This window comes from Lynx canadensis, chromosome C1 (assembly GCF_007474595.2).
Source record: "Lynx canadensis isolate LIC74 chromosome C1, mLynCan4.pri.v2, whole genome shotgun sequence".
Taxonomy (NCBI): domain Eukaryota; kingdom Metazoa; phylum Chordata; class Mammalia; order Carnivora; family Felidae; genus Lynx; species Lynx canadensis.
In genome coordinates this window covers 126,024,665-126,051,277 of record NC_044310.1, presented here as the reverse complement: position 1 = coordinate 126,051,277, position 26,613 = coordinate 126,024,665, and the positions used below count along the sequence as shown (strand labels likewise).

The 26,613-nt window shown below is 39.3% G+C and overlaps 1 protein-coding gene across 2 annotated transcripts in view; it reads left to right on the top strand.

Moving 5' to 3' along the window:
• The first annotated feature begins 4,649 nt into the window (after positions 1 to 4,649).
• MAP3K19 (mitogen-activated protein kinase kinase kinase 19) overlaps positions 4,650 to 26,613 on the top strand; it is a 62,140-nt gene continuing 40,176 nt past the window's right edge. For both annotated transcript variants that reach the window (XM_032594392.1, XM_030326612.1), the window contains exons 1-4: positions 4,650 to 4,827; positions 10,995 to 11,190; positions 22,979 to 23,167; positions 25,636 to 25,790. In XM_032594392.1, coding sequence (XP_032450283.1) covers positions 11,017 to 11,190; positions 22,979 to 23,167; positions 25,636 to 25,790 — 518 coding nt within the window. In that variant the 5' untranslated portion in view covers positions 4,650 to 4,827; positions 10,995 to 11,016. The remainder of the gene's footprint in view (positions 4,828 to 10,994; positions 11,191 to 22,978; positions 23,168 to 25,635; positions 25,791 to 26,613) is intronic.

The following is a 26,613-nucleotide window of genomic DNA, read 5'->3' as shown; positions in this document are numbered from 1 at the left end:
TATCCTCAAGATAAAATTGCTCATACGAGTTAAGCATGAGTCTTTTCAGACCTCTTCCTATGTTTTACATACATATTTGTGTATTTGAAAAATATATTCTTACCTTCTTTTTAATCAATTTTTTGCACAAATAAGAATGTCTTATTCTAAGTGTTTTTCTTATTCTAAGGCATTCTTCTAAGTGTTTTACTCATATTTAATTCGTTTCATTCTTATAATTGCCCTGTGAGGTAGATAATGTTCTTATTATACACCCTTACTTTACAGATGACGAAACAGGCTGAAAGAGCATTGGTAACTTGCCCAAGCTGTATGCCTACTAAGTGGTCAGGCTGGCTCCTGAGCGTGTGCTCCCAACCACATCATGCAAGTATCATGCTACTGTATATGCATTATTCGGCAACCCGCTTTTTTTTTACTAAACTATATGAGTTGGATCCCATTTAAGACATGCTATAAAGCTCTTTCCTCCTTTTTTAATCTGCTGCACAGCATTCCAGAATTCAAAGCATAGATGTACTACTTTTTATTTGTCTTCTGTGACTTGACATGTAAGTGATCTACTGTTTAAAGCTATTAATAACATCCTTCGGGATGCTTGGGTGGCTCAGTTGGTTGACCATCTGACTCTTGATTCTGGCTCAGGTCATGATCCCAGGGTTGTGGGATCGAACCCCACATTGGGCTCTGTGCTGAGCGTGGAGCCTGCTTGAGATTCATATTCTCTCTCTCTCTCTCCCCCTCTCTCCCTCTGACCATCCCTCCCCTGCAAAAACATAATAATTAAAAAAATAACTTCCTTAGATGGATGACAAGTACGTGGGGGCTCATTATACTATACTGTTTACTTTGCATGTTTGAAATTTTCCAAAATAAATTTTCTAAAAAAAGTTTTCTGAAAAAAAAACTAGGGTAAAATTTCATTATACCTGAATCTTTATGATCACATGTCAGAATGCACCCTGTAGCAATGCTCTAGGGCGAATACTGAGAAATGGGGATACCAAGCTGAAGAATGTGTGCATTTTAAAAGGTAATAAAGGGGCGCCTGGGTGGCTCAGTCAGTTAAGCCTCTGACTTCCACTCAGGTCATGATCTCACAGTTTGTGAGTTTGAACCCCGCATCGGGCTCTGTGCTGGCAGCTCGGAGCCTGGAGCCTGCTTTGGATTCTGTGTCTACCTCTCTCTCTGTCCATCCCCTACTCATTCTGTCTCTCAAAAAATGAGCAAACTTTTTAAGGTAATAGATAGCACCAGATTGCAATGTCCAAAGTGAATGTTACAAATTTACATACCCTCTAATAGTGTATAATTGTAGCCATTTTTTCACACATTTAATATTATAATAACTCTTTTAAATTTTTGTCAGTATGCTAAACAAAACATGGTTTGATTTATGTTTTCCTGATCCCTGGTGAGCTTAGCCAGTTTTACAAGTGTTTCTTGGCCATTTGTATTCATCTCCTATAAAGAGTAATTTCACATCTTTCACTTGTTTTTCTTTGGTCATTTATCTTTTCGGCCATTGATTTAGGTTATGTCACCATCATATTTTTCCTGACCCATTTTAATAATCTTTAATCGTTTCTATCTGCACCTCTTCTTCAATTAATTTTCATTCTTGCAGTCAGGAGGATCTTCCTAAAATACAGATCTGATCATGTCTCTCCATGAATAAAATCTTTTAATTGTCTCCCAGTTCAGCTGGAAATAGTCCCACTTCCCCTCCACCCCACCCCTACCATCCCCCCGAGCCCTGCCATGTGTGTTCTGCTTTTCAAACACACACACGCGAAACAGTATTTTCAACGTTTCATGCTTTTATCTTTCCCCTGGACGTGCTGTTGTTTAGTTTATCCTGCAGTATCGTTCCATCTGTGATTTACCTGGTGAACTATTTGTCCTTCAAATTCAGCTCAGATAATTCTCTGAAGCCTCCCTATGCCTTTCTGTTATGGGCTGAACTGTGTTCCCCCAAAATTTATATGCTGAAACCCTGATCCCTAGAACCCCAGCACGTGACTATATTTGGAGTTGACTTGCAAAGATGTGATTAAGTTAATGGGACCATTAGGGTGGCCCCTGATCTAATCATATTGGTGTTTTTATTAAAAAGAAAAAAAAAGAGATTAGGCCATGTGGAGAAACATCAGGGTTGCCTGTGCACAGAGAAAAGACCGTATGAGAACAGTAAGAATCAGCCACCGGCAAGCCAAGGAGAGGACCCTCAGGAGATAACAAATCTGACAACACCTTGATCTTGGATTTCTTAGGCTGTAGGACTGTGAGAACTGTTGCTTAAGCCACCAAGTCTGTGGTATTTTGTTATGGAAGGCCTAGCAAACTAATTAATATACCCCAGCCCTTCCAACTCAGAAAGCTAGGCATTCCCCTTCCATGCTTCCCTAGAGCCTACTACATAGCTCTGTGGCAGCCTTATCTCCTAATACAGTACAGGAGTCTCCCCTTGTCCTCAGTCTTGCTTTCCCCAGTTTCAGTTCCCCAAGGTCAACCACCCTCAGGAGCAGAATATCCTCCTTCTGATGGATTGTCAGCAGGTCAGTAGTAGCCTAACACTATAGCACAATGCCTGTGTTGTTAACGTACTTCATCTCATCACATAGGCATTTGATCATCTCACAGCATCGTAAGAATGGTGAGCACAGGACAATAAATTGTTCTGAGAGACAGAAAGACAATGTTGATATAACTTTTATTACAGTATCATGTCATAATTGTTCTATTTTCTTATTTTCTTAGTAATTATTGTTGCTGATCTCTTACTGTGCCTAATTTACAATTAAACTTTATTATAGGTACAATCTGAGGTTTCAGGCATCCACTGAGAGTCATGAAGCATATCCCCTGATAATAAGGGGGGACTACTGGATTGTCCTTGTTTGCATGCTTATCTTGCCACTGTTTCTGAAAACTCATGTTTCTTGAAAAAAACATGATTTGAGTGAATGACTGTTTCTCAAAATAAGAGACAAGAGGAGGATTACTGTTTTTAGGAACCGACACAAAGATTCATGGATTGCGGACCAGCCTAAGCCCAAAGATAACACTGCAGAAATCCTAAACATGAGAAAGTACAGTACTTATAACTTCCTCTTGGCATAAAAGCTAAGAAAAAATACCATTCCTGCTGGCAGCAGAAACAAGGAAGTTTGTAGAAAGTAAAATAGAGAGGGATACTGGGGTGGCTCTGTCGGTTGAGCTTTCGACTCTTGATTTCAGCTCAGGTCATGATCCCAGAGTCATGGGATCGAGCCCTACACTGGGCTCTGCACTGAGCATGGAACTTGCTTGGGATTCTTTCTCTTTCTCTCTCCCTCTGTCCCTCTCCCCGTGCTGTCTTTCTCTCGCTAAAATAAAAGTAAAAAATAGAAAGTAAAACAGAGTAACAACCTGCATGTGCTTGGATTAGCGTTAAAGTGCTCCAGGCTGAATGGGTGATGGAAGAGTATACATAAACCTAGCAATCTCTGAGTGGTCTTTTACCCTGAAGTGTTCATTCATTTGAGGAGTATGTGAGTGAGTGAGTGTGGGTGTGGGTGTTGCGTGTTAGCATAGTAAGTGGTGAATATTTCAACATTGCAGTCAGGTTGCTTTGATTCAGGCCCTAGTGCGGCCATTTATTAGCTTAAATTTCTTCTAAGCCTCAGTGTTCTCATCTGTAAAATGGATGAATAATGGTGATTATAGAATCAACTCCTTGGCGCTGTTGTAGGGGTTAAATGACGTCATTCATGTAAAGGACTAACCTAGTAAGCATTTAATAAATGTTAGCTGTTATTATGGTAAAGTATTTTTTTCACCCTCTTCAGTTGAACATATATAACAAGTACATCTGTAGAAGAAAACCCCCTGCATCCTCCAGTAAGTTGCATTAAAAAATCTAGCAGCATACAAATGGCAGATGACCCTATGTTTTAGAGTGCCTGAGTCTACTTCCTCATGAGAGTGTTTTTGTTGTCCAGATTTTAAAGTCTCTTTCAGCTGGGTTTATTAGCGTTTATGACTGGGACAAACATGCAGTCTGTTAACTGAAGACCTTGTTTGGGAATATCACAACTCTAGACAAGAAATATGTTCTCATGTAAGAATTTCCATTCACTGGTGCTTTTTCAAATATGACTCTAAGAATGCAACCAGTTTGGGGTTAACCTGTTGGTTTCTCTCATGCTGCAATTTATATTCAGATTCAGAAAGGCATCCTTCTAGCACATTATGGCAATTACAAAGGTATGGTTTTCCTGGAGAAAATTTCATTGGATAAGATGATAACGGCAGTTGTGCCAACCATGGAAGGACACTAACATCCAACTCTTTTAAGCACTTAAATGGCAGCTTTGAAGTGTGTACAGTGCTTGTTTTCCTTCCTGGACAAGATTGTCCTGCCTTCAATTCTCAAAGCTAAATGCACAGTGGATGGTTGCCTGGGTGACAGCCTGTAAACTAAGCAGTCTCTTTGCAGCTAACTGAAGGGTTTGTGCACACAGAACCAGCTTTAATTATTTTTTTAAGTACTTTGAGCTGTGCAACATTGGAAAATAATCAAAGATAAAAAAATCTATATCTATGCTGCTTTTATTTTTTTTTTTTTAATTTTTTTTTTTTCAACGTTTATTTATTTTTGGGACAGAGAGAGACAGAGCATGAACGGGGGAGGGGTCTATGCTGCTTTTAAATGGATCCCTCACTGAAGTGTTGGTTGACAGCTGCCCCAGAAATCTGCCACCAAAAATTAGGATGACGTGGACTGCTGTTTTTCTCCATCTTTCTTCAACTGTGTATCAGCTCCCACAGCAAAACACGACATAGGTAAGCCAAATCTCCTTTTCAGCCCACTTTAGGTAATGCCATATGTTGCAACATTTTTTTCTCCCCAAAGGTTGTCCCAGAGGAGGAACATCAGGTAAACTGATAGAGGAAACTGTCCTAATCTCAAATAATTATATCCTTAGAGTTGCCGTAATAAACTATCTTTCATTTTTCAAATATTGAGACAATCCTTTCTAATATTTAGGCGATCTAGATCACAAGCTAAACTGGTAAGGGGAAGAAAAGTATACAATACTTGGTTCGATTTAAATATACCTAGGGACAATCTTTTATTTTAGTTTAGTCACTTAAATACGTGATAACTTTACATGGTATAAATCTTCTTGTAAACATTCAGTATGATATATATGAGTCCTAGCCGTATTTTCTCAACGTGAAAGGAGATTCCTGTTGCTCTAAGTCTTAATTACATAAGATGTCAAATGAAACATAAGCAGGGTAATAAAATACTTTGTTTTACAAGTAGGTTCTATGTGGGGCTCGAACTCATGAACTAGGATGTCATGACCTGAGCTGAAGTCGGACACTTAACCAACTGAGCCACCTAGATGCCCCTAGTTTATTTCTTTTTAAAACATTTTTTAAATTCCAGGGGCACCTGGCTGGCTCAGTCGGTAGAACATACAACTCTTAAACTCAGGGTCAGGGGTTCAAGCCTCACATTGGTTATGGAGCCTACTTTTAAAAAATTTAATTCCAGTGTAGTTAAAATTACAGCCTTATATTAGTTTGGTTTAAATCTTAATGTTTGTTTTTTTATTGAAATAGTAAATACTACTTGTGAAATGCTCTCACTCAAAGGTTACATTAAAGAATTAAACCACAACTCTTAAACACTTATTGTCATTTCATTGCTAAGGGTAATAACTTTGGAAAGAAATTCCTTTGGGAATTTATTTCCACTTTATGAGTAAACTGGTGATATAAATATATATTTCTTGCCTAGTCATTATTTGAGTATCTGATTTTTAGCTTTACTGAAAGACAGGTTTTAATTACTCTTTATTTCTGAAGGTGTTTCTTTTACCTGTGATATTGCAAATACCGTTGCATTTTCCAAAATAAGTACATAAATTCATGCTTGAAGCTGTTTGCTGGGACAGATGTGTATACTGATTTTAAATTTATCTATGGCCTAATTTCAAGTGTATCATTTGATCCTTCATCCCTTAGCAAAGTTCCAAGTACACTGCTTATTCAGTGCTAATGTTAATGATGATTAAGTGACAGCAATCAACCAAATGTCTGCTTCCCTTAGAAGAACTTAAAGAGGGAGGAGAGGGTGGGTCATGGGTATTGAGGAGGGCACCTTTTGGGATGAGCACTGGGTGATGTATGGAAACCAATTTGACAATAAATTTCATATATTAAAAAAAAAAAAAAAGAAGAAGAACTTAAAGAAAATAGGCAGGCCCTACCAGTGAGAGTATAAATTGATACAGCTATTCTGGGGAATAATCTGGCAGTATTTAGTGAAATTAGGTATATTCGGCTCATTCACCTGAGGGAAACTTCTGCACAGTGTATAACATGGCCTGAACAAGTGTATTTCTGCAGTGCTGTTTATGGAGTGGGAAGTTGGAGGCAACTTCCATGTCCATAACAAAGGGACGGGATAATGAAGTATGGTGTAAGCATACTATACAGCCATTAGAAGCAAACAACCAGAGGTGCATGTAAGTACAAGGTTAAAGCTTAAAAACAAAGCGTTAAGTTAAAAAGTAAGCAACAAGATCTATATATTACAATACATGCACACATACATAACAGCACCATATGCCTTTAAAGATACCTGCATGGGGCACCTGGGTGGCGCAGTCGGTTAAGCGTCCGACTTCAGCCAGGTCACGATCTCGGGGTCCGTGAGTTCGAGCCCCGCGTCGGGCTCTGGGCTGATGGCTCAGAGCCTGGAGCCTGTTGCCGATTCTGTGTCTCCCTCTCTCTCTGCCCCTCGCCCGTTCATGCTCTGTCTCTCTCTGTCCCAAAAAAATAAATAAACGTTGAAAAAAAAATAAAATAAAGATATCTGCATGTCTGAGGCTTCTTGTGCACATTAGATTGGGTCTTGTGAGGCACAGGGGATCGGGAAAGAAGATCAAAAGTGAAGAAAGAAGGGGCGCCTGGGTGGCGCAGTCGGTTAAGCGTCCGACTTCAGCCAGGTCACGATCTCGCGGTCCGTGAGTTCGAGCCCCGCGTCAGGCTCTGGGCTGATGGCTCGGAGCCTGGAGCCTGTTTCCGATTCTGTGTCTCCCTCTCTCTCTGCCCCTCCCCCGTTCATGCTCTGTCTCTCTCTGTCCCAAAAATAAATAAACGTTGAAAAAAAAATTTTTTTTAAAAGTGAAGAAAGAAAAAATAAAATAAAACAAGAGGAAAGCTAGACCCAGCCCAGTACTGCTAATGGGTATGATTAACCCCAACCTTTCTAGCTAGGATCCAAACAAGGAGATGAAAATACGCGTATTTTACAAATGTTCCTTTAAATGCCAGTTGCGTTAAGTCTTTTTGGGCACTAGCGCCCACACATCTCCCGTGTGATATCTCATTTTGCCAACGTCTGTGCTTCGTTTTCCTCATCTGTAAAATATGGATAATAATCCTTCTCTCCTGATGGTGTTGTTTGGAATAAAATAAACTATATATAAATTATTTAGAATAACATATGGCATGTACTCAGCATTCAATAAATGTTGGATATTACTGCTGTAATTATTATGTTATAATTATGTAATGGTACTTTGTTTTTTTTTTTTAATGTATGAGATTTATTGTCAAATTGGTTTCCATACAACACCCAGTGCTCATCCCAAAAGATGCCCTCTTCAATACCCATCACCCACCCTCCCCGCCCTCCCACCCCCATGTAATGGTACTTTGAAGAAAAGTAAGGAGAGACTTGAGGAATTGATTCTCTATTTCAGCTTATTCTCTATTAGAAATTTAGGGGGAAAGAATGGGTATTTATCCTAGGAAGTTTATGTCAAAAGGATTACATGGTAATGTTAAATACCAATAATAAAATAAAATGAATTGCAAGAAAGATTGTGGATTGTATTCTCATCACTGGGTCAATGTTTCCAGAAGTTGTCTAATGATAGAAATCACCTGAATGCTTGCACAAAGAAAGGTATACCCTGGAAATGGTAAAAAAAAAAAAAAAAAAATAATAATAATAATAATAATAACAACAACAACAAGTGGTTGCCAGGGGTTGAGGGACGGGGCAGGGGGTTGAATAGATAGAGCACAAAAGATTTCTAGGGGAAACTACTCTAAATAATATAAAGGTGGATACATATCGTTATACATTTGTCCAAAGTCCTAGAGTGTACAGCACCAAGAGTGAGCCCTAAGAGTAAATTCTGAACTTTACATAATAATGATGTGTCAACGTAGGTTCATCAGTTGTCACAAATGGACCATTGTGGTGCTGGATGTTGATAATGGGGAGGCTGTGTATGTGTGGTGTCAAAGAGTATGTGGGAACTGTCTACCCTTTCAACTCAATTGTGTTGTGAACCTAAAACTGCTCCAAAAAATAAAGTCTATTTAAAATGAATCAATAGGAGCGCCTAGGTGGCTCAGTCCAACTTCCGCACAGGTCATGATCTCACCGTTTGTGAGCTCGAGCCCCACATCCGGCTCTCTGCTATCAGCATAGAGCCTGCTTTGGATCCTCTGTCCCCCTCTATGTCTGCCCCTCCCCTGCTCGTTCCCTCTCTCTGTCTCTCTCTCTCAAAAGTAAAAAACATTTTTTTAAAAAACCTGAGTCTATTAAAAAAAATAAATAAAACCAGCGTATTATTATTTTTTAAATTAAAACAAAGAATGCGGAGAGTCTCCAGCCTCAAACCATACATACTAAATCAAAAAGAACCTGGGGATCTTTATTCATAACAAAGGGACAGCATAATTCTTATGCTCAAGCTAGTTTAGGAAACTGCACTAAATTAAGGCCACATTTCTTTGATTCAAGGAAACGATATCCAATTTACCTTCTGGCTCTGTTGCTGACCTCATCGATTATCATTCTGTAAAAACAAATGCCCCCCTCCCCCAGCATCAGGTCTTCCCCAGTTGCTCAAACACTGCCTCTTGGACTCATTTTCATTTTTCATGGTCGATCAGTCATAAACCCTTTAAGCTTTACTTTCAATTTTTATTTTTGCCTTTCTATATCATAATAACCTTCCCAAAGTCCCACTGTTCCTAAAACACACTCCTTTTTTAAAAAATGTTTATTTCTGAGACAGAGCATGAGTGGGGAGGGGCAGAGAGAGAGGGAGACACAGAATGTGAAGCAGGCTCCAGGCTCTGAGCTGTCAGCACAGAGCCTGATACAGGGCTTGAACCCACAAACCGTGAGATCATGACCTGAGCCGAAGTCAGTTGCTCAACTGACTAAGCCACCCAGGCACCCCATACAACACACTACTTAAAACTCTCTATGGGCTTCCCATCCTGGTTAGAAGTAGTATAAATTCCCATCTGGTCCACTTTCTCCTCATTGACCCTGGGTACTGGCCTTGTTCCTGCCCTTTCCCTCATCAAAACTGTCTTTTCCTCTTCTCTCCAGCTCTCCAAATATTATTGATACCTTTTTTCCCATGGAGTGCTTCAGCCATGTGGCCATCCCATTTCTCTGACATCATAAGATTCATTATTTGTTGCTTGCTTTGACTCTTAACCATGCATTTTTTTCTCACATTTTGTCTTAACTACATTTAAAAAAAAATTTTTTTAATGTTTATTTTTGAGAGAGAGAGAGACAGAGTGCAAGCAGGGGTGGGGCAGAGAGAGAGAGAGAGACACAGAATCCAAAGCAGGCTCCAGGCCCTGAGCTGTCAGCACAGAGCGTGATGCAGGGCTCATATTTATGAATCATGAGGTCATGACCTGAGCCAAAGTCGGAGGCTTAACCAACTGAGCCACCCAGGCACCCCATTGCTTTAACTATTTTATGTTATTTTTGATTGTGAATAGGTCAATGAAACAACTGAAGGACATATAGTATCCTCTTAAACGAATGGATGAATTTATCAAATAGTACTATGTCTGGAGTCAAGTACATGTTCTCTTTGAAAAAAAAAGCTCTATATAGTCTGGCCTATGAATTCTGAAGGCATTTGTGTATTTAGAACATTAAAGGCCAATTCTAGATATTTTCTTGCTTATTTTTGTTAACTTTTATCTACAAAGTTGTACTACGAAATGGGCTTTTTGTTCTTGTGCTTTCAACAAAATGCCAGTTCACTGCAAGTAAATTGCCCATTCAATGAAATAGCATGTGTCTACATGCAGTGACTATGGTATTGGAAGCTGAAGTTGGAATATAGGGTCTGATACATGATTTTGTGCTGTTTCCAGAAGGTAACAGCAAAGAAGGTAATCTGGTGATTTCAAAAATTGCAGTCTAAGATATTCAATGATTTGGAAAACCAAAATGGGATGTTTAAAATAAGGACTTTCCTGGAAAATCTAGAACAGTGGCCACCATGCTCTTCAATGACTCACACTGTATTAGAGTCATTGAGTATACAAAAGTGTAAAGCATGGAATGTCCCTGCTGCTGAGGAGTTTATAATATTGTTAGGAAAATAGGACTTTCATAAAGAAAATAGTTACAGGGATTTTACTAATCAATGCTAGAGAAAATAAAATCCTGCAAGAATTTTCACCAAAGAATGTGCCAACTCTTTGTATATAGTATTTCAGATCTTCACCAACCATTTGAAGAGGGAATTGTCATTTCCATTTTAGTGATGAGGAAATTAAGTTTGGGGAAGTTGAATGACATGCTCAAGGTTACACAGTTGGGAATCTATGGATGAGGGATTGAAACCCAAATTCTTTCAGGCTCCAGAGCCTATGCTCTTTCCATTCTGGTGTAGATCCATCCTTTCTTCTCCTATACCACAGCAGATCTCACAAAGTGATGGTGAAAATTGTTATTTCTAATTTAAAACGTATGCAAAAAACCAAGGCTGGTGGGATTATTGAGTTTTCCTCTTTTTCAAAATTGTCTTTAAAACTGTTACAATATTTTATACATAAAAGAGGGAAAGAGGTGACACTAAAGATAGACTATGTTACATCTGAACCACCCATGCTTTGTTGACTCTCATTTAATTGTTTCTCTTCTTTGCCAGGCAAATTTATGGACTTAGCAAGATGAATAAAAATAAACTGATTCATGATTTCCTGGAAGTAGTTTCAAGGGGTGATGTGGAACTCATCTGTGACTATATTAGTAAAGTCCATTCCATCCTTGGAAACCTTAACTTTCAGCATCCAACGACTGGAAATACACCTCTCATTACTGCAGCAGAAGAAAATCTAACAGAGGTACCATGTGATGTCCTGGGCCCATGGGTAATCTTCTAAGCTAAAGATTCCAAGAATGAGATGTTTGTGAATAGCATAATCACTTACCTCCATGAAAGAATGCCTGAAGACAGGCTTCAAGGGGGATAGGAAAGGGCTTAGAATGAGGACACTAGGATGAATAAGACACATTTCACTCAACACAGCAGGCTGATGCCTCTGTAATTTCTTGAGAGTCTAAATGCGTGTGAACCCTCAACCCTGCCTGGCCATCTCAATTAGCCTCTCTTTTCACTGTGTTCTTAGCTTTTTTTCTCTTCTGGCTCCTTCCTATTAACACTTTTTAAACAAATTATAAAATGTAGCATATATGCTAATATATATATGTATGCAAATATATATATGTACACAACTTATATATATATATATATACAGTGTAGCATATATGCTAATATATATACATATATACAACTTAAACAAAATGACAGTAGCACCCAGGTACCTACCATCCAAGCCAAAAATTAGAACGTTGCCTTGCCTCAAAAGCCCTTTATGTGCTCCTCTTGAATTGTGTCCCCCACCCTTCATAATCATTATCCTGAATTTTAGGGTAATCATTTCCTTAGTTTTGCCATCTCTGCTTATATTCCTAAATAATGCATAATGTACTTTTTCCTGTTTTTGAACTTTATAAAAACAAACTTATACTACATGTGTTCCTCTGTAACTTGCTCCTTCTCTTCATTATTTGTTCTTTTCTTAAAATGTAATTTATTGTCAAATTGGTTTCCATACAACACCCAGTGCTCATCCCAACAGGTGCCCTTCTCCCTGTGCATCACCTACTTTCCCCTCTCCCCGACCCCCCCATCTACTCTTTGTTCTCGGTCTTTAAGAGTCTCTTATGGTTTGCCTCCCTCCCTCTCTGTAACTTTTTTTTTCCCCTTGCATTCCCCCATGGTCTTCTGTTAAGATGTGGTTTGTATGTACACTGAAATACTACTTGGCAATGAGAAAGAATGAAATCTTGCCATTTGCAGCAACGTGGATGGAACCGGAGGGTATTGTGCTAAGTGAAATAAACCAAGCAGAGAAAGACAGATACCATATGTTTTCACTCATATGTGGATCATTATTGGTTTTTGAGATTCACCCATTTTGAGACATGTAGTTATGGGTTTTCACTTTTACTGATATCTAGTATTCTATTTATGCCACAACTTATCTGTCTCTCCTACTTTGATGGACACATGTGTGCTGTCCATATTTATGTTATTACCGACAATGATGCTACTTTCCATTAGAACTTAACGTGCTTAGATATCTCCTTTTTGATGACATATAAACAAACACTGATCCCACATCGTCCTCTAATCACATCCTTTCCTCTCTCAGACCTCTTCATCTGCAGATCTATGTCAAGAACTATGAAAGATGTAAGATTTTACTATACTTACAAGCTAACAGGTTAGCCTGCTCCAATTTCTTAGACCCTTGGCATAAGGAACAAAACTGGTTCAGAGACAAAGGGCAGTTTATTACTCATAACAATAACATTAGGCAGAGTATTATCAGTTTTGTATCATTTCCCTCGGTCCTGATTCCCACAGGATGGTAGGAAGAGGACCAGATGACCTCTGCTCAAACAGTAGGTTGGATTGTAGGGGAGGAACTCTAAATTTAGGGAACCCAAATCTCCTATAGTAAGGAGTAGTAAGCTACTCCTTGCTTGAGAGGGAGATATCTTCCAAGGCTGTTCACTATACAGCTTGAAAAGAGAGTCTGGGACAAAGGCAGTCAATGCCTCTGCTCATAAGACTTGTAGAAATGTGAGAGACCAAGGGAGACTTGTCTCCTAAAAATATCTACCCTTCATTTATACATTGTCTTGGCTTCTGGTGAATTTTCCCATGAGCACACCACTCTGACTAATCTGATCAACAGAGGCTGGAACCAAATCCATTAGTTTGTCTCATACAACATTCAGTTAAAACTGCTATCAATAGAACTCCAAGGAGCAGAATGAGGCCATACTGTAGATTAGCATCAACCATGCAATCCATGGTCCTGAACACCACCAGCTGAACAAATCCCATAAACCAGATGATTTTTCTCCTTAAGTTTCTCTGTTGATCTTCTCACTTGGTCCAAGTCATCAACCCAAGTATAAAAGTCTGTATTAGCCATTGCACAGACTTCATCTTGGCCCACAAGGAGGAAGACTAGGGCAATTTTATCATTCATAACAACCCTGGCCAGTGTCTTGACTGATGACCTGAATGTCCTGCAGAGGTGAGGTGATATCATTGATAAGTTTAGGTAAAGGCAGGAACAAATTTTGTTCTACTTTTTCTAATTGGACATCTGTCTTAGGGATAATTGTCCACAGTTGCACATAAATGACAAGTCAGCTACCCCTCTGGGAAGCTCCCTCAAGTAACCTGGCAGCATCATTTTGGGGAGAGCTCTGAAGTCATCTGAGGCTACATCATCTACTGATGGTATTTACTTAAAGATTTGAAGGTCTCTTATGACCACCCCTAAAGCGTAAGTCATCATGTTTTCAGGAGGCATGTAAGTTAATGCCAGGTTTCTCTACAAAAAATATAATCCTGGGGTATCCCTTGGGGACAAAAAGGTGTGCTTATAATTGTTGGGCCCCTCTGAGTGGGACCTACATTAGTCAAGGGGCACAGGTTGACAATGTCTCCCTGTGATCTCTCAACTGGCTGGTAGATCTTAGGATTCCCAATTCAACCTGAATAATGGAGTCTGGCTCTTGATTTAGGAGAATTGTCAGTCCTATTTGTCCCTGCCAACAGCCAGGCAGCATTCATACACCCTACAGAATGAGGAGTGGTGGCTGCAGGGATGGTAGTGGGAAGAAATCTGGAGGTGTAGACAAGTGTTTTTTAGATGGAAAGTGCAAGAGGTAAAGCTGTTGGCTGCAGTTAGTAATAGATTTCCTGGTAAGGCTAAGGAAATTGGCAATCATGTCATGAACATGGATGTTTGGCAAGGAATAGAAGACCTAGTAGTCAGTTACTTTTAAGTTGCTTTGAATGATTTGGGAGAGACACACCAGGACATTTTCTTTCATGAGGGAAATTCCCAGGGTCGTTCTAAAGAGCAAAGGTCATCAATGTCCCTCCCTTCCCTATACTTCATGGGACTGAAGATGTTCTCTTTTTAGGTACCAGGGTCATTGCTTTCCCTCAACCACCACAAAGAGTGCGTATCCCATTTCAATGGCTGCAACTTCACCCCTGTGTCTGAAACAGAGTTCTCTACTTTGTGCCCAGTCTGTATTGATGGCTGTGTTGCCGTGTCTAATAAGATGATGGGTTCAGGCAGCAATGGAGGCAATCTGGGTTGTGCAGGATCGTTCAGTAGTTTTATTCCGGTCTATCTCATCAGAGAATGGATCCTTGCGTTGGGGTTCTACATGAGTTGACCCAGACAATTTATTTCCATAGGTCATGTCCCTAAAGAGAAGTATCTTGTTTTGTTTAGTTTAGTTTAAATGTTTATTTATTTGTTTTGAGAGAGAGTGAGAAAGAGTGGGGGAAGGGCAGACAGAGATGAAGAGGGAGAATCCATGCTCAGCATGGAGCCCATTACAGGGTTGGATCCCACAACCTAAGATCATGACCTGAGCCAATATCAAGAATCAGACACTTAACTGACTGAGCCACCCAGGTGCTCCAAGAGAAGTGTTTTTAATCTGCCAGTCTGGAATTTTCTTAGTGGTAGACCCAAGAGCTAGACCATTAGCAGCAGCCCAAGAATCCATAAAAATATAACAAGGTTCATCAAGGGGAGTATTGGTCAGAGCTTGAGAACAGCCTCAAGTTCTACCCATTGAGTGGAACAACATGTCCATTGTCAACTCTGCATAGCTGGCACTGAGGCCAAACAGCTGCAATAGTCCAGCGTACACCATCAGATTTCATCTTGGCTAAACCATTAGTGACATACACCTAGGCACCAAGGGAAATCCTTGTGAAGGAAAGTACCCGTAAGGCAGCAGTTTTGCTTCAGGTGGTGGCATGGGGGTTAAAATTTCCAGCAAAGGGAAAGATACCATTTTTTTTTTCATGTAAATCAGAGATGCCAATGTGCCCAGACTGGTTGCATTTTTAAATACACCATTTCCACTTGACAAACAAGGCTTGTTGGGCTTTTCCTACCTTGTTATTCATTGAGTTCTAGTTGACTCACCCCCAAAATGGAAATATTGCACTTGAGAGCCATAAGATCTCCTTGGATTAGGCATTCAGTTTTGACAAGAACCCACTAGCAAGCTAATATCTGCCTTTTAAAATGTATTTATTTATTTTTTTAAGGAATCCCTCACCCAGTGTGGGGCTCAAACTCATAGCCCTGAGATCAAGCATTGCATGCTTAACCAGCTGAGCCAGTCAGGCACCCCTAATGTCTTCTTTTTAAAAGTGATGTATCTAATAGACATGCCAAAGAGGCAACAAGTCCAAATCCCCAAGAAGTAACTCCAGATAGAGGCTGCCTCCCTTTGCCAGAAGCTCCCCAATTGGCAAAATTATCAGTCATAGACTGAAAAGGGTCAGGAACTCTGAAGATACCAGCACTTCTCTACATACTAGCTCATCACAATCAGAAGAATCCTCTTGACACTTAATGGAATTAGGGAGTATACATGTATAACACATTAATTCCCATTACACATTCAGATGGAAGCCACAGCTATAATCCACTGAATTGGCCCAAGGGGCCCCGCCCACAGAATTATTTTAGCTTTCCTTACCTACTGCAAACTTTGCTCAAACCCCATTAACTGAGTTCAGGCACCCACTTTTCCCAAGGGACTAGGCAGGATGGTGACTTGGGAATCTGCATCTAAGAGACCCATAAAAGTTTGAGTCTCTCCTTTCCCACTGTTCATCAACATAGTCATGTCAGTGGCTATAGCCTTCAGGCCCCTTTGAAGACTGGGTATCCTTGGCCCCACTTATAATGATCTTTATCTTTAAAGCAGTTGAGGTTGAGGTACAGGGGGAGGGAGGGATTAGGAACATGGTGAAAGAGAATGGCTCCAGACCAATAAGCAAAGCATATTTATTTTTGGTTTCCAGAAGCATTGAGGCTTCTTCTTGTTCAACAAAATGAACTTATAATGTTTTTGGTCCATACAACACACTCTATCAGGTGGCAAGGTCATTATTACTGACACCATCGATTTCAGCCTCAGGGATCCCTTGACTCAGTGGCCATAGGCACATTACTTTCTTACTGGAGCTTCAGGGTTTGCACCCTTTGGTTGACTCAGGCTGGATTTTCATAGCAGGGCCTTTTTTTTTTTTTTTTTTTTTAAGGATTCTACCTTAATCTGAATCATTTGATAATCCTTTGTCATGATAACATCTTTAAGTGTTTACCTGGTTTTAACATAAGGAATAGGAGAGTTTTCCAGGGCAGTGGGGTTAATTACAAAAATTTGCTAGTGAGGCACCTGGGTGGCTCAGTTGGTTGAGCATCAAACTTTGGCTCAGGTCATGATCTCTCATTTCATGAGTTTGAGCCCTGCATCTGTCTCGCTGCTGTCAGCTCAGAGTCCACTTTAGATTTTCTATTTCCCTCTCTCTCTGCCTCTCCCCTACTCGTTCTCTTTCTCTCTCTCTCAAGAATAAATAAGCCTTAAATTTAAAAAAAAAAGGAAATAAAAAAAGAAAAGAAAAAGAACTTTACTTAAAAAAATTTGTTAGATTTCTTTGTGTCATTTTCTGTCTTACCATTGGGTCATCTTCAACAGTATTATAATCCAATCCAGGGCATAAGAACCTGAACACTAGTTCTGTGGTTTATCATGGGAATTCGTCCGCTCAAGGAAATCTCCCCAGGAGGTCTAAAGCTCCCTTACAGTGGCTGAAACCCACTGCAAAAAATTCTGAGACCTCACTATCATCATTAAATGGATCTAAGGTTGTCAGCAGGAAGGACTGAGCTGTTAAGATAATGAATATCACTCTTCCTTAACAAGCATAATGCATCTTACTACCCATATCCCAAATGAATGAGCCAAAGTTCCAAGTTTGCCTGGTTTTTGCCCATATCAGTCATGAATTTTCCTTCTTTCCAGCCCAGAAAAGATATGCATCTCTGTAACTGTTGTCTGAAAGGAAGTATAACCTTCTGCCCACCCAGGACAAATCTTAGTATTATTTGTTATAGTGGCATGGTCGTGAGGCTGACTGCCAGATTGGTGAGGAAGATAACACCCATAGAAAAATCATCAAAAACCAGGAAGCAGTTGTTTTTGAACTTATTTCCTGGCACTTAGCCTTTAACTGCCTCCCAATTCCTTAAACAGGCATTAATAGTCAATAAAATGGAGGATCATTTATTACCTAATTGACCATACAATTTGGTCAATGTATTTGCTACCACTTTCCATGAACTTTCTTTAAATCTCATTAATTACCCCCCACGAAGCCCTCGTTCTTCTTCTGTCATTCCTATCTCTTTCAGAATCATCTCATTTTTTTGCAAAAATTAGGAACTGTGAAGTGTCTGAGATTTTTCCTTACTTGCTACCTAATAAGTTAGCCTACCACAGTTCCAGAGTCTGGCAGAAGACATGAGACTCCTGGGTCAGAAAAATGATAGTTTACTATTCACAATAGTAATGATAGTAGTATCAGCATTTGCTTCAGTTCTCTGAGCCCCAGTTTCTACAGGGCAGTATGAAGAGGTGATACCTGTACATACAATGGGTTGAATTATAAGAGAGGAAACCTGAGCTTAGGAAACCTAGGAAAGTAAGCATGTTTTCCCAATGCTCCAGGAAGAGACATTATCTCTACCTTGCAAAGTCACTCACTATACAAACATCTTTGAAAACATAGTCTAGGGGCACCTGGGTGGCTCAGTCAGTTGGATGTCTAACTTTGGCTCAGGTAATGATCTCATGGTTCATGAGTTCAAGCCCTGCATCAGGCTCTCCACTCTTAGCACAGAGCCTGCTTCAGATCCTCTGTCTCCCTCTTTCTCTGCCCCTCCCCCGCTCACTCTCTCAGAAATAAATAAAAATTAAAAAAATTTTTTTTAATATGGCCTAGAGCAAAGGCAGTCAATGCCTCTCTTCACAAGACCTACAAAAACACAAGTTCACGGAGTTTCTGGAGAATTGTTTTTCTTTTTCTCTCTCTTTTTTTAATGTTTATTTATTTTTGAGAGAGAGAGAGAGAGAGAGCGGGAGAAGGGGAGGGGCAGAGAGCGAGGGAGACACAGAATTGGAAGCAGACTCCAGGCTCTGAGCTGTCAGCACAGAGCCCCACGTGGGGCTTAAACCCACAAACTGTGAGATTATGACCTGAGCCCAAGTCGGACGCTTAACCGACTGAGCCACCCAGGCACCCCATTTCTTCTTTTAATGTTTATTTATTTTGAGAGAGAGAGAGGGAGAGAGAAAGAATCCCAAGCAGGCTCCACACTGTCAGCACAGAGGCGGACATGGGGCTGTCTCACAAACTGAGAGATCATGACCTGAGCTGAAATCTAGAATCAGACACTTAATCTACTGAGCCACACAGGTGCCCTTGGAGAATTCTCTTTCAACAGCCCCTATAAAGAGTGCTCCTTTGGTTGATTCTCACTGCCTCCACTTTCTCACCTCTTAAGACTACTGCAGTCTGGCATTGTTCCCCTACTACTCCACTGAAACTGCTCTTGCCAACATGCCCTATAATGTCCTTTGTTACCTATCAGATCTTAGCGACTTTAAACACCAATTTTTCATGAAATGCTTTCTTCCATTAGCTTCTTCCTGTATTTTCACCTCACCTCCCAGGCAGTATCTCTCTAGTCTCATTATGGATTCTTTTTTTTTTTCATCCATTAAATATTGGTGTTGCCTAATATTGTGGGGATAGCTCTTAGTTCTGTACCTCAGCCCACATCTCTCACCTGAATTCCTCTGTGTGTGTGTATAGTATATACACACTGTATACATAGACATATACATATATGATCTAGATCTAGATCTGTGTGTGTATATATATGGTATATTGAACTTCCAACCATATATCTCCATTTACATGTCATGTCAAAGACCTCAAACACAGTGTGTCCTCATTGTCTTCTTTGTCTTTATCCCCAAATCTAATTCTTCCGAGGAGTGCCAGCATCAGTGCTTTCCATTTTATTAAATAGCATCACCATCTATTTATCTTAAATTGTTCATTCACTCATTCCTTAAACATTTATTCATGTGATAAGATCTCCTGCAATGTTGGACTTACATTCTACTGAAGGTGAAACACAACAAATAAGGAAACAAAAAGCGCTTAGTTAAATTACAAATTACTCTTAGTTCTTTAAAGTAACCAGTAGAGTGAATCATCTTTTGATAAGGTGGCTAGGAAAATCCCCACTGAGGTGGTTACATTTATGCTAAGTAAAATAATGATGAATGATGACATTTGAAGAGCAGTTGGGGGAGAGAGAATAACAGAGATAACCCTTTTAGTTAGGAAGAAGCTTGCATATTAAGGCAAAAATGTGACTAGAACTTGCAGAGGAAGGAGGATGAGTGTCATAAGATGAGGCTGGAAAGAAAGGCCAGGCACAGATCCTGCAGGGCCACAAAGGCATGCAGAGGGATTTTTAAAAACTGCTTTATTGAGATATAATTCACATATCATACAATTCACCCATTTAAAGTGTGGAATCCATTGGTTTTTACTATAATCACATTAATGTGCAGTCATCTCCACAGTCAATTTTAAAACATTTTCATCATCCCCAAAAGAACTCTACACCTCCCTGCCCCCCCAAAAAGAAGCCCTGTCCCTTCAGCTATCACTTTCTATCTTTCCTCCCTTTCCCTGCTATAGCCCTTAAGCAACTACTAATCTACTTTCTGTCTCTGTAGATTTTCCTATTCTGGACTTTCATATAAACAGAATCATATATGTGATCTTTTGTGATTGCTTCTTTTACTTAGCATACTGTTTTCAAGGTTCATGTTGCAGCATGCATCAGTATTTCATTCCTTTTTATAGCTGAATAATATTCTATTATATGGGTATACTATATTTTATTTATTCATTTGTCCATTGATGGAAATTTGGGTTGTTTCCATGTTTTGGTTACTATGAATAATGCTGCCATAAACATTTGCATACAGATTTTAAAGTGATCATATATTTTAATTTCCCTTTCATTCCACTCCTAGAATTCCTAGAAGTGGACTTACTGAATCATATGGAAACTGTATGTTTAATCATTTGAGGAAATCCCAGAGTGCTTTTTAAAAAGTTTTTTAAATACTTATTTTTGAGGGGCACCTGGGTGGCGCAGTCGGTTAAGCGTCCGACTTCAGCCAGGTCACGATCTCGCGGTCCGTGAGTTCGAGCCCCGCGTCAGGCTCTGGGCTGATGGCTCAGAGCCTGGAGCCTGTTTCCGATTCTGTGTCTCCCTCTCTCTCTGCCCCTCCCCCGTTCATGCTCTGTCTCTCTCTGTCCCAAAAATAAATGAACGTTGAAAAAAAAATTAAAAAAAATACTTATTTTTGAGAGAGAGAGGGAGAGGGTGAGAGAGAGAGAAAGAGGGAGGGTGAGGGGCAAAGAAAGAGAGAGGGAGACAAGAATCTGAAGCAGGCTCCAGGCTCCATGCTTTCAGCACAGACCCCAACGCAGGGCTCGAACCCCCAAACCGCAAGATCGTGACCTGAACCAAAGTTAGACACTTAACCAACTGAGCCACCCAGGTGTCCCCAGAATGTTTTTTAAAGTGGCTGTACCATTTACAGCAGTGTATATGTGTTCTCATTTCTTCACATCCTCGTAACACTTACAGTTATCTAACTTTTTTATTCTGTCCATTGTAATGAGTTTCAGACAAAGGTATTTGGAAATGGAGAGACTTATTAGAAGGTCATTGCATTGTTTCAGGCAACAGATCGTGGTGGCCCTGTCTGCAGTGACAGTAGGAAAGATAGACAAAAATGGACTGAAGTAAAACACCTGAGAGTTATCTTGATTTCTGACTCACCATCAACACCAACATCTAATTAGCCCTACCTCCTAAGTGTTCATGGATTATACCCTCAGTCACTCCATTTCTACTGACTGATTCAGTAGAATCAATCTATTTCCCTGATTCAGTAGCCATTTTCTCTCCATGAAGCTACTGTAGCAATCTCATTGGTCTCCCAACTTCTACCCTTCTCCACAGTAATTTTTTTGAAATGCTGATCTCATCATGTCATCTCTCTGTTTAAAATCTTTCACTGGAGATACAACTATATTCCTGAATGTAGTTGGTAAAGCCTTTTAGGATTTAGCTACTGTTGACCTCTCCATCACATTTCCTTACCCTCCTTCCCCCATCCTGAGCTCCAGCTATGCCTAATTCCTTCCAGAACTTTAAATGTTATTTGTTCTTTTGCCCTCTGTATTAGTCATCTTGGGCTGTCCATAGCAAACATACCATAGCTGAGTAGCTTAAACAATGGAAATTAGGTGTTTTTTGTTTTTTTTTTTTAAGTAGGCTTCATACCTGGCATGGAGCCCAACATGGGGCTTGAACTTACAACCTGGAGGGAGATCAAGAGTTAGATGCTTAACTGACTGAGCCAGTCAGTTGACTGTGGAACCTTAGTTCCACAATAGAAATTATTTTTTTCATAGTTCTGGTAACTGGGAAGTCCAATATCAAGATTCTGGCCAATTTGGTTTCTAGTGAGAACTTTTTTGCTGACTTGTAGAAGGCTACCTTCTCTCTGTGTCCTCACTTGGCAGAGAGAGAGAGAGAGAGAACAAGTTCTCTTGTGTGACACTAATCCTATCAGATCAGGGCCCCATCTTTACAATCTCATTTAACCTTAATTACTTCCCAGAGGCCCCCTCTCCAAATACAGTCACATTGGAGGTTAAGGCTTCAACATATGAATTTTGAGGAGAAATAATTCAGTCCATAGCATCCACAGTACTTTGTTTATCCTATATCCTTTGCTTGAAGCAATCTTTCCCCCAGTCTTTGCCTGGTTAACTGCATCTCTGATCCCTTGGTTCTCAGCTTAGACATAATTTTCTCCAAGAAGTCTTCTTGGACTTAAACTGTCCCAAGACAGCTTAATACACTTCTTCTAAGTACACCCTCAGCCTTCTATATTTACCCTATCAATGCATTAACACACTGTGTTGCAATTGTCTTTTTATCTGTCTTTTTTCCTCACTAGTTCGTAAATGCCTTCAAGGCTGGTCCCTGCCTTCTTCATTGTTGAAGTCTCAGCACCAAGGACAGTTCTTGACCAATGCTAATCACTCAATCCTATTTGTTGAATAAATTATGCATTCAATATTTTGAATAGCATTTATTTGCTCCCTAGAAATGCTTGTGGAAATACTTACAACATTCAAGGATCTATGTCTAAACTTAGGGGTTTTATATTCCAAATTGTAGGTGATACTAGTAGGACTTTGATGCTTTCTGTGGGTTTAACATAAAATACTCACAGACGTCTAGTTTTAAGACAAAGATAGTATCCCCAAAGGTTACCTGGCTGCCTTAGCTGGTAAAGAATGTGACTCTTGATCTCAAGGTTGTAAAGATTGAGCCCCACATTGGTTATACAGGTTATTTAAAAATAAAATCTTTAAAAAAAAAGGCAAATAGCAGTCAGCTGCATCAAAATCAATTCTTCATTTTTATGCTCCTCTTATTCTGTTTTTCTGTATCATGAATCAAAGTCATGTCTAAGTTTTCTGCATAGCCCTGAAGATACTTTTTGCACTCAAAGATGCTACATAAGAATGTTGTGCTGTTGCAGGTTGTTGAATTTCTTCTGGAAAAGGGAGCAGATATCACCCTTTGTAATTACAGCAATCAAACTGCGGTTCATGTGGCTAATTGCCACATCCAAAGACAACTCTTGGCTATCAATGGAATCCAGGCTCCCCAAATGCAACTTCTACAAACTTCATGGCAAGGTGATCTTGAACAACTTCAACACTTGCTGGTCAGTTATATTGATGTTTGCTTCTGCCTTTGTGTAGGTAGGTGGGTGGGTAAGTGATATGAAAGGCATAGACTACATATGACTCATTTTAAAGAAAAATGAGTTCTTTTCAAATGCAGTCCCAGAAAGTTTCAGGCAGAAAATAGAAAGAAACAAGATCAAATAGGACATTGGGGTGGAAAACAGGATAATAAAAGAACACAACAGCAGGCTATTTCTACCTTCCTCCAGCTGGATGCTAGAAGAAGTCACATAGCACCCATGGGAAATAATATGCTCCCAGGATGCCCCCCAGAGAACTGCTGTCAACTTGCTCAGAGGAGTTCCCTTGACATCATTGCCTATTGTACAATTGCTGTTTAGATCCCTTTGGACCAGCTGCACTTATTATCTTTAGCCTGAAAAGGGAATCAGAGAGCTTATGCTTTGCATAATATTTAGTTGTAACTAAAGGAGTTAAAAGGATGTGTTTTTAAAATGCCTTCTTCCCAAGTTATTGATTTTCTTATTTAGATTTTCTACCCATAGATACTCTTTCCTGAAGTAACTTACAAAACCATATGCATAACCAAGGACTCTAATTGTTGGTGACCAGCAACTGTCTATTCTTGGTATTTACCTTCAGAGATACTGTCAGATCACATGACCTTCCAACTGAAAGAAAATCAATTGCTGCTAGGAAACAGTTTCTTCCATTCCCTTATGGTCAAGACACAAACAGATAAAGAAAAAGTGAACAATATTCTGGTCACCTAGAGTTCAAGGGGATCTACAACAAAATCCAAAGAACTCCTTGAATACTTTTGTTGTACTAAACAATAGTCTAAAATTGTCGTAAACCATGACTAAAGCTTAGAAATTTTTTAGGAGTGCCTGGGTGGCTCAGTCAGTTAAGCGTCTGACTTCAACTCAGGTCATGATCTCATGGCTCATGAATTTGAGCCCCGCATTGGGCTCTGTGCTGACAGCTCAGAGCCTGGAGCCTGCTTCAGATTCTATATCTCCTTCTGTCTCTTCCCCTCACACTCTGTCTCTGTCTCTCAAAAATAAATGAACATTGAAAAAAAATTTTTTTAAGAAATTTTTTGAAAGACAATAAATTTTATTTTAATGGTATTCATAATGGTTGTTATAATCCAATATCTGTTTTCATAACCACATTTTCATCCATAAAGATTAGCAGCCACATTTTAAGAAACTGGTGTCTGTACCGGAATCCAAAGTTTAATAAGCAGGTGCTGAATTAATGTGCTATTGCAAGACTACTCTCAGTTCAAACCTTTCGTGTTGGTGCTAGCTAATAATAAACAGTGATATAAGAGGTCACTTCTTTTCAGAGACTGAAAAAAAATTAATTAATTCCCATAGCACCCCTCTGAGGTAATATCATTATCTCTAGTTTGTCCCTAGAGAAACTGAGGTAGAAACACAAGACTATACTGACATGGCATAAAGTGAAATAGAGATGGAAAGTAGCAAATTATTTTGGTAAATAAAATAAACAATTTGGATAATTTGGCCTTACAGTGGTTTTTCAGTTCTGAATTATCCAAATTAAATTTTACTTTCATTAAAACAACGAATATCATCTGTATATCCACCTGCATTTGACTATATGTGTATATATATATATATGTGTGTGTGTGTGTGTGTGTGTGTGTACATACATACACACACACACACACACACACACACACCTGCCTTATTTTTGTAACTCATTCATTCATTCCAGAAATGATTACTGAGCATGTGTCAAACACTCTGCTCAGTGCTTTTCATATTCTATCACCAATCATCAAAACAACCCCACAAAGAAGACATTGTTATTCCTACTCTAGAGCTGAGGACTCTGAAGGTCAGTGAGTAGGATTGCTGGATTTTACAAACAAACATACAGGACACGTGGTTAAATTTGAATTTCAGATAAATACCAAATAAATTTTTTAGTATTACTGTGCCGCCAGTGAAAATTATTGTTTAACTGGATATCCTTTATTTTAACAGGGTGATCTTGTCAAGTGCCCTTGATATAATCCTATCAGGGAGGTTAAATAATCAGCTTAAGGAGGTAAAATTCAAACCCGGGTCTGTCTCTCAGGCCTGTGTTCTTTCAATTCATCAGCTCCTCATCAATATAGATATTGAGAAAGAATGTGTTGAAGCTGGGGTGACTGGATGGCTCAGTCAGTTAAGCATCTGACTCTTGATCTTGGCTCAGGTCATGATCTCATGCTTTGTGAGCCAGAGCCCCATATCAGGCTCTGTGATGACAGCATGGAGCCTGCTTGGGATTCTGTCTTTTGCTCTCTCTCCCCTTCTCCCACCTCAAAAATAAATAAATAAACTTAAAACAACAACAGAAAAAGAATGTGTTGAAGTTAAAATGAGAATTTGGCTAAGCAAGGAAAATGCAAAGATTAGTATAAATAGTAAAAACATAATAAAAATAAAGTTTCATGTTTTCAAAGGCATCTGAAGAGTTCCTGGATATAAATTTCCCAAACCAACATGGCTTGACCCCTCTGATGCTGGCTGTGAGGGATGTGGATCTGTTTGAGAGTCTTGATATGTTAACAGTCTACAGACCTGTGGAGGTTCTGTCTGAGCTCCTCAGGCATCATGCGTGAGTATGAGTGGTCAGTTGGCACCAGTGGAAGAGAGTCTATGTCATTGTTATTGTCAGAAGTCACTTGTAAACTTAGAGACATACAACTCTGGACCTCAGGGTTGTTAAGTTCAAGCCCCACATTGGGTGTAGAAATTGCTTCATAATAAAATCTTTAAAAATTTTTATATATCGAATGCAAATTCATGTTCATAAAAGGGACTTCAGCAGTTGCAAAGTAATGTGCAAATGTTAGATGTTGCTATCTATTATTTTTATGATATTGACTATTTGTTTTATTTGTGTAAATACTCTTTTGGTACTTATGAAGAATATCAAATAATAACTCTTCTTTTTTTTTTTTAGAATGTCAGATAATCCTTGAGTATGTAGCTCCTTACCCCCAACATGTTACTAATTATTTCAGAAAGCATTGTCAATTATCAAAAGCAATTTATAATACTGATTTCTAATTATCTAAAAATTACTGTATGCCAGCATGTTCTTTTAGAGGAAGGAGAAGTAAATAATTGACTTTTTAAAAAAATCAGTAGGTTAATAAGCAGTTTTTCATGTTAGAATTGCAGTTTCCTAATGCTGTTACCTAGATATCTTATCATCCAATAAGAACAGATGGGCAGCTCTTTCTCAGAATTTCATATGAATTTTGTTTTGGAAAGAAAAAAAAAAGTAGAAGGGAGCTTCAAGAACAAAAGCATAGTCAAGAACACGAGCTATTGTAAAAGGACCAGTTACTATAATAGGATAAAGATGGAAGTTTGAAGCTACTTTAGACTTTAGTGTTAAGAAGCAACTAAAGAGCTTGTTTAACATGGAGAGT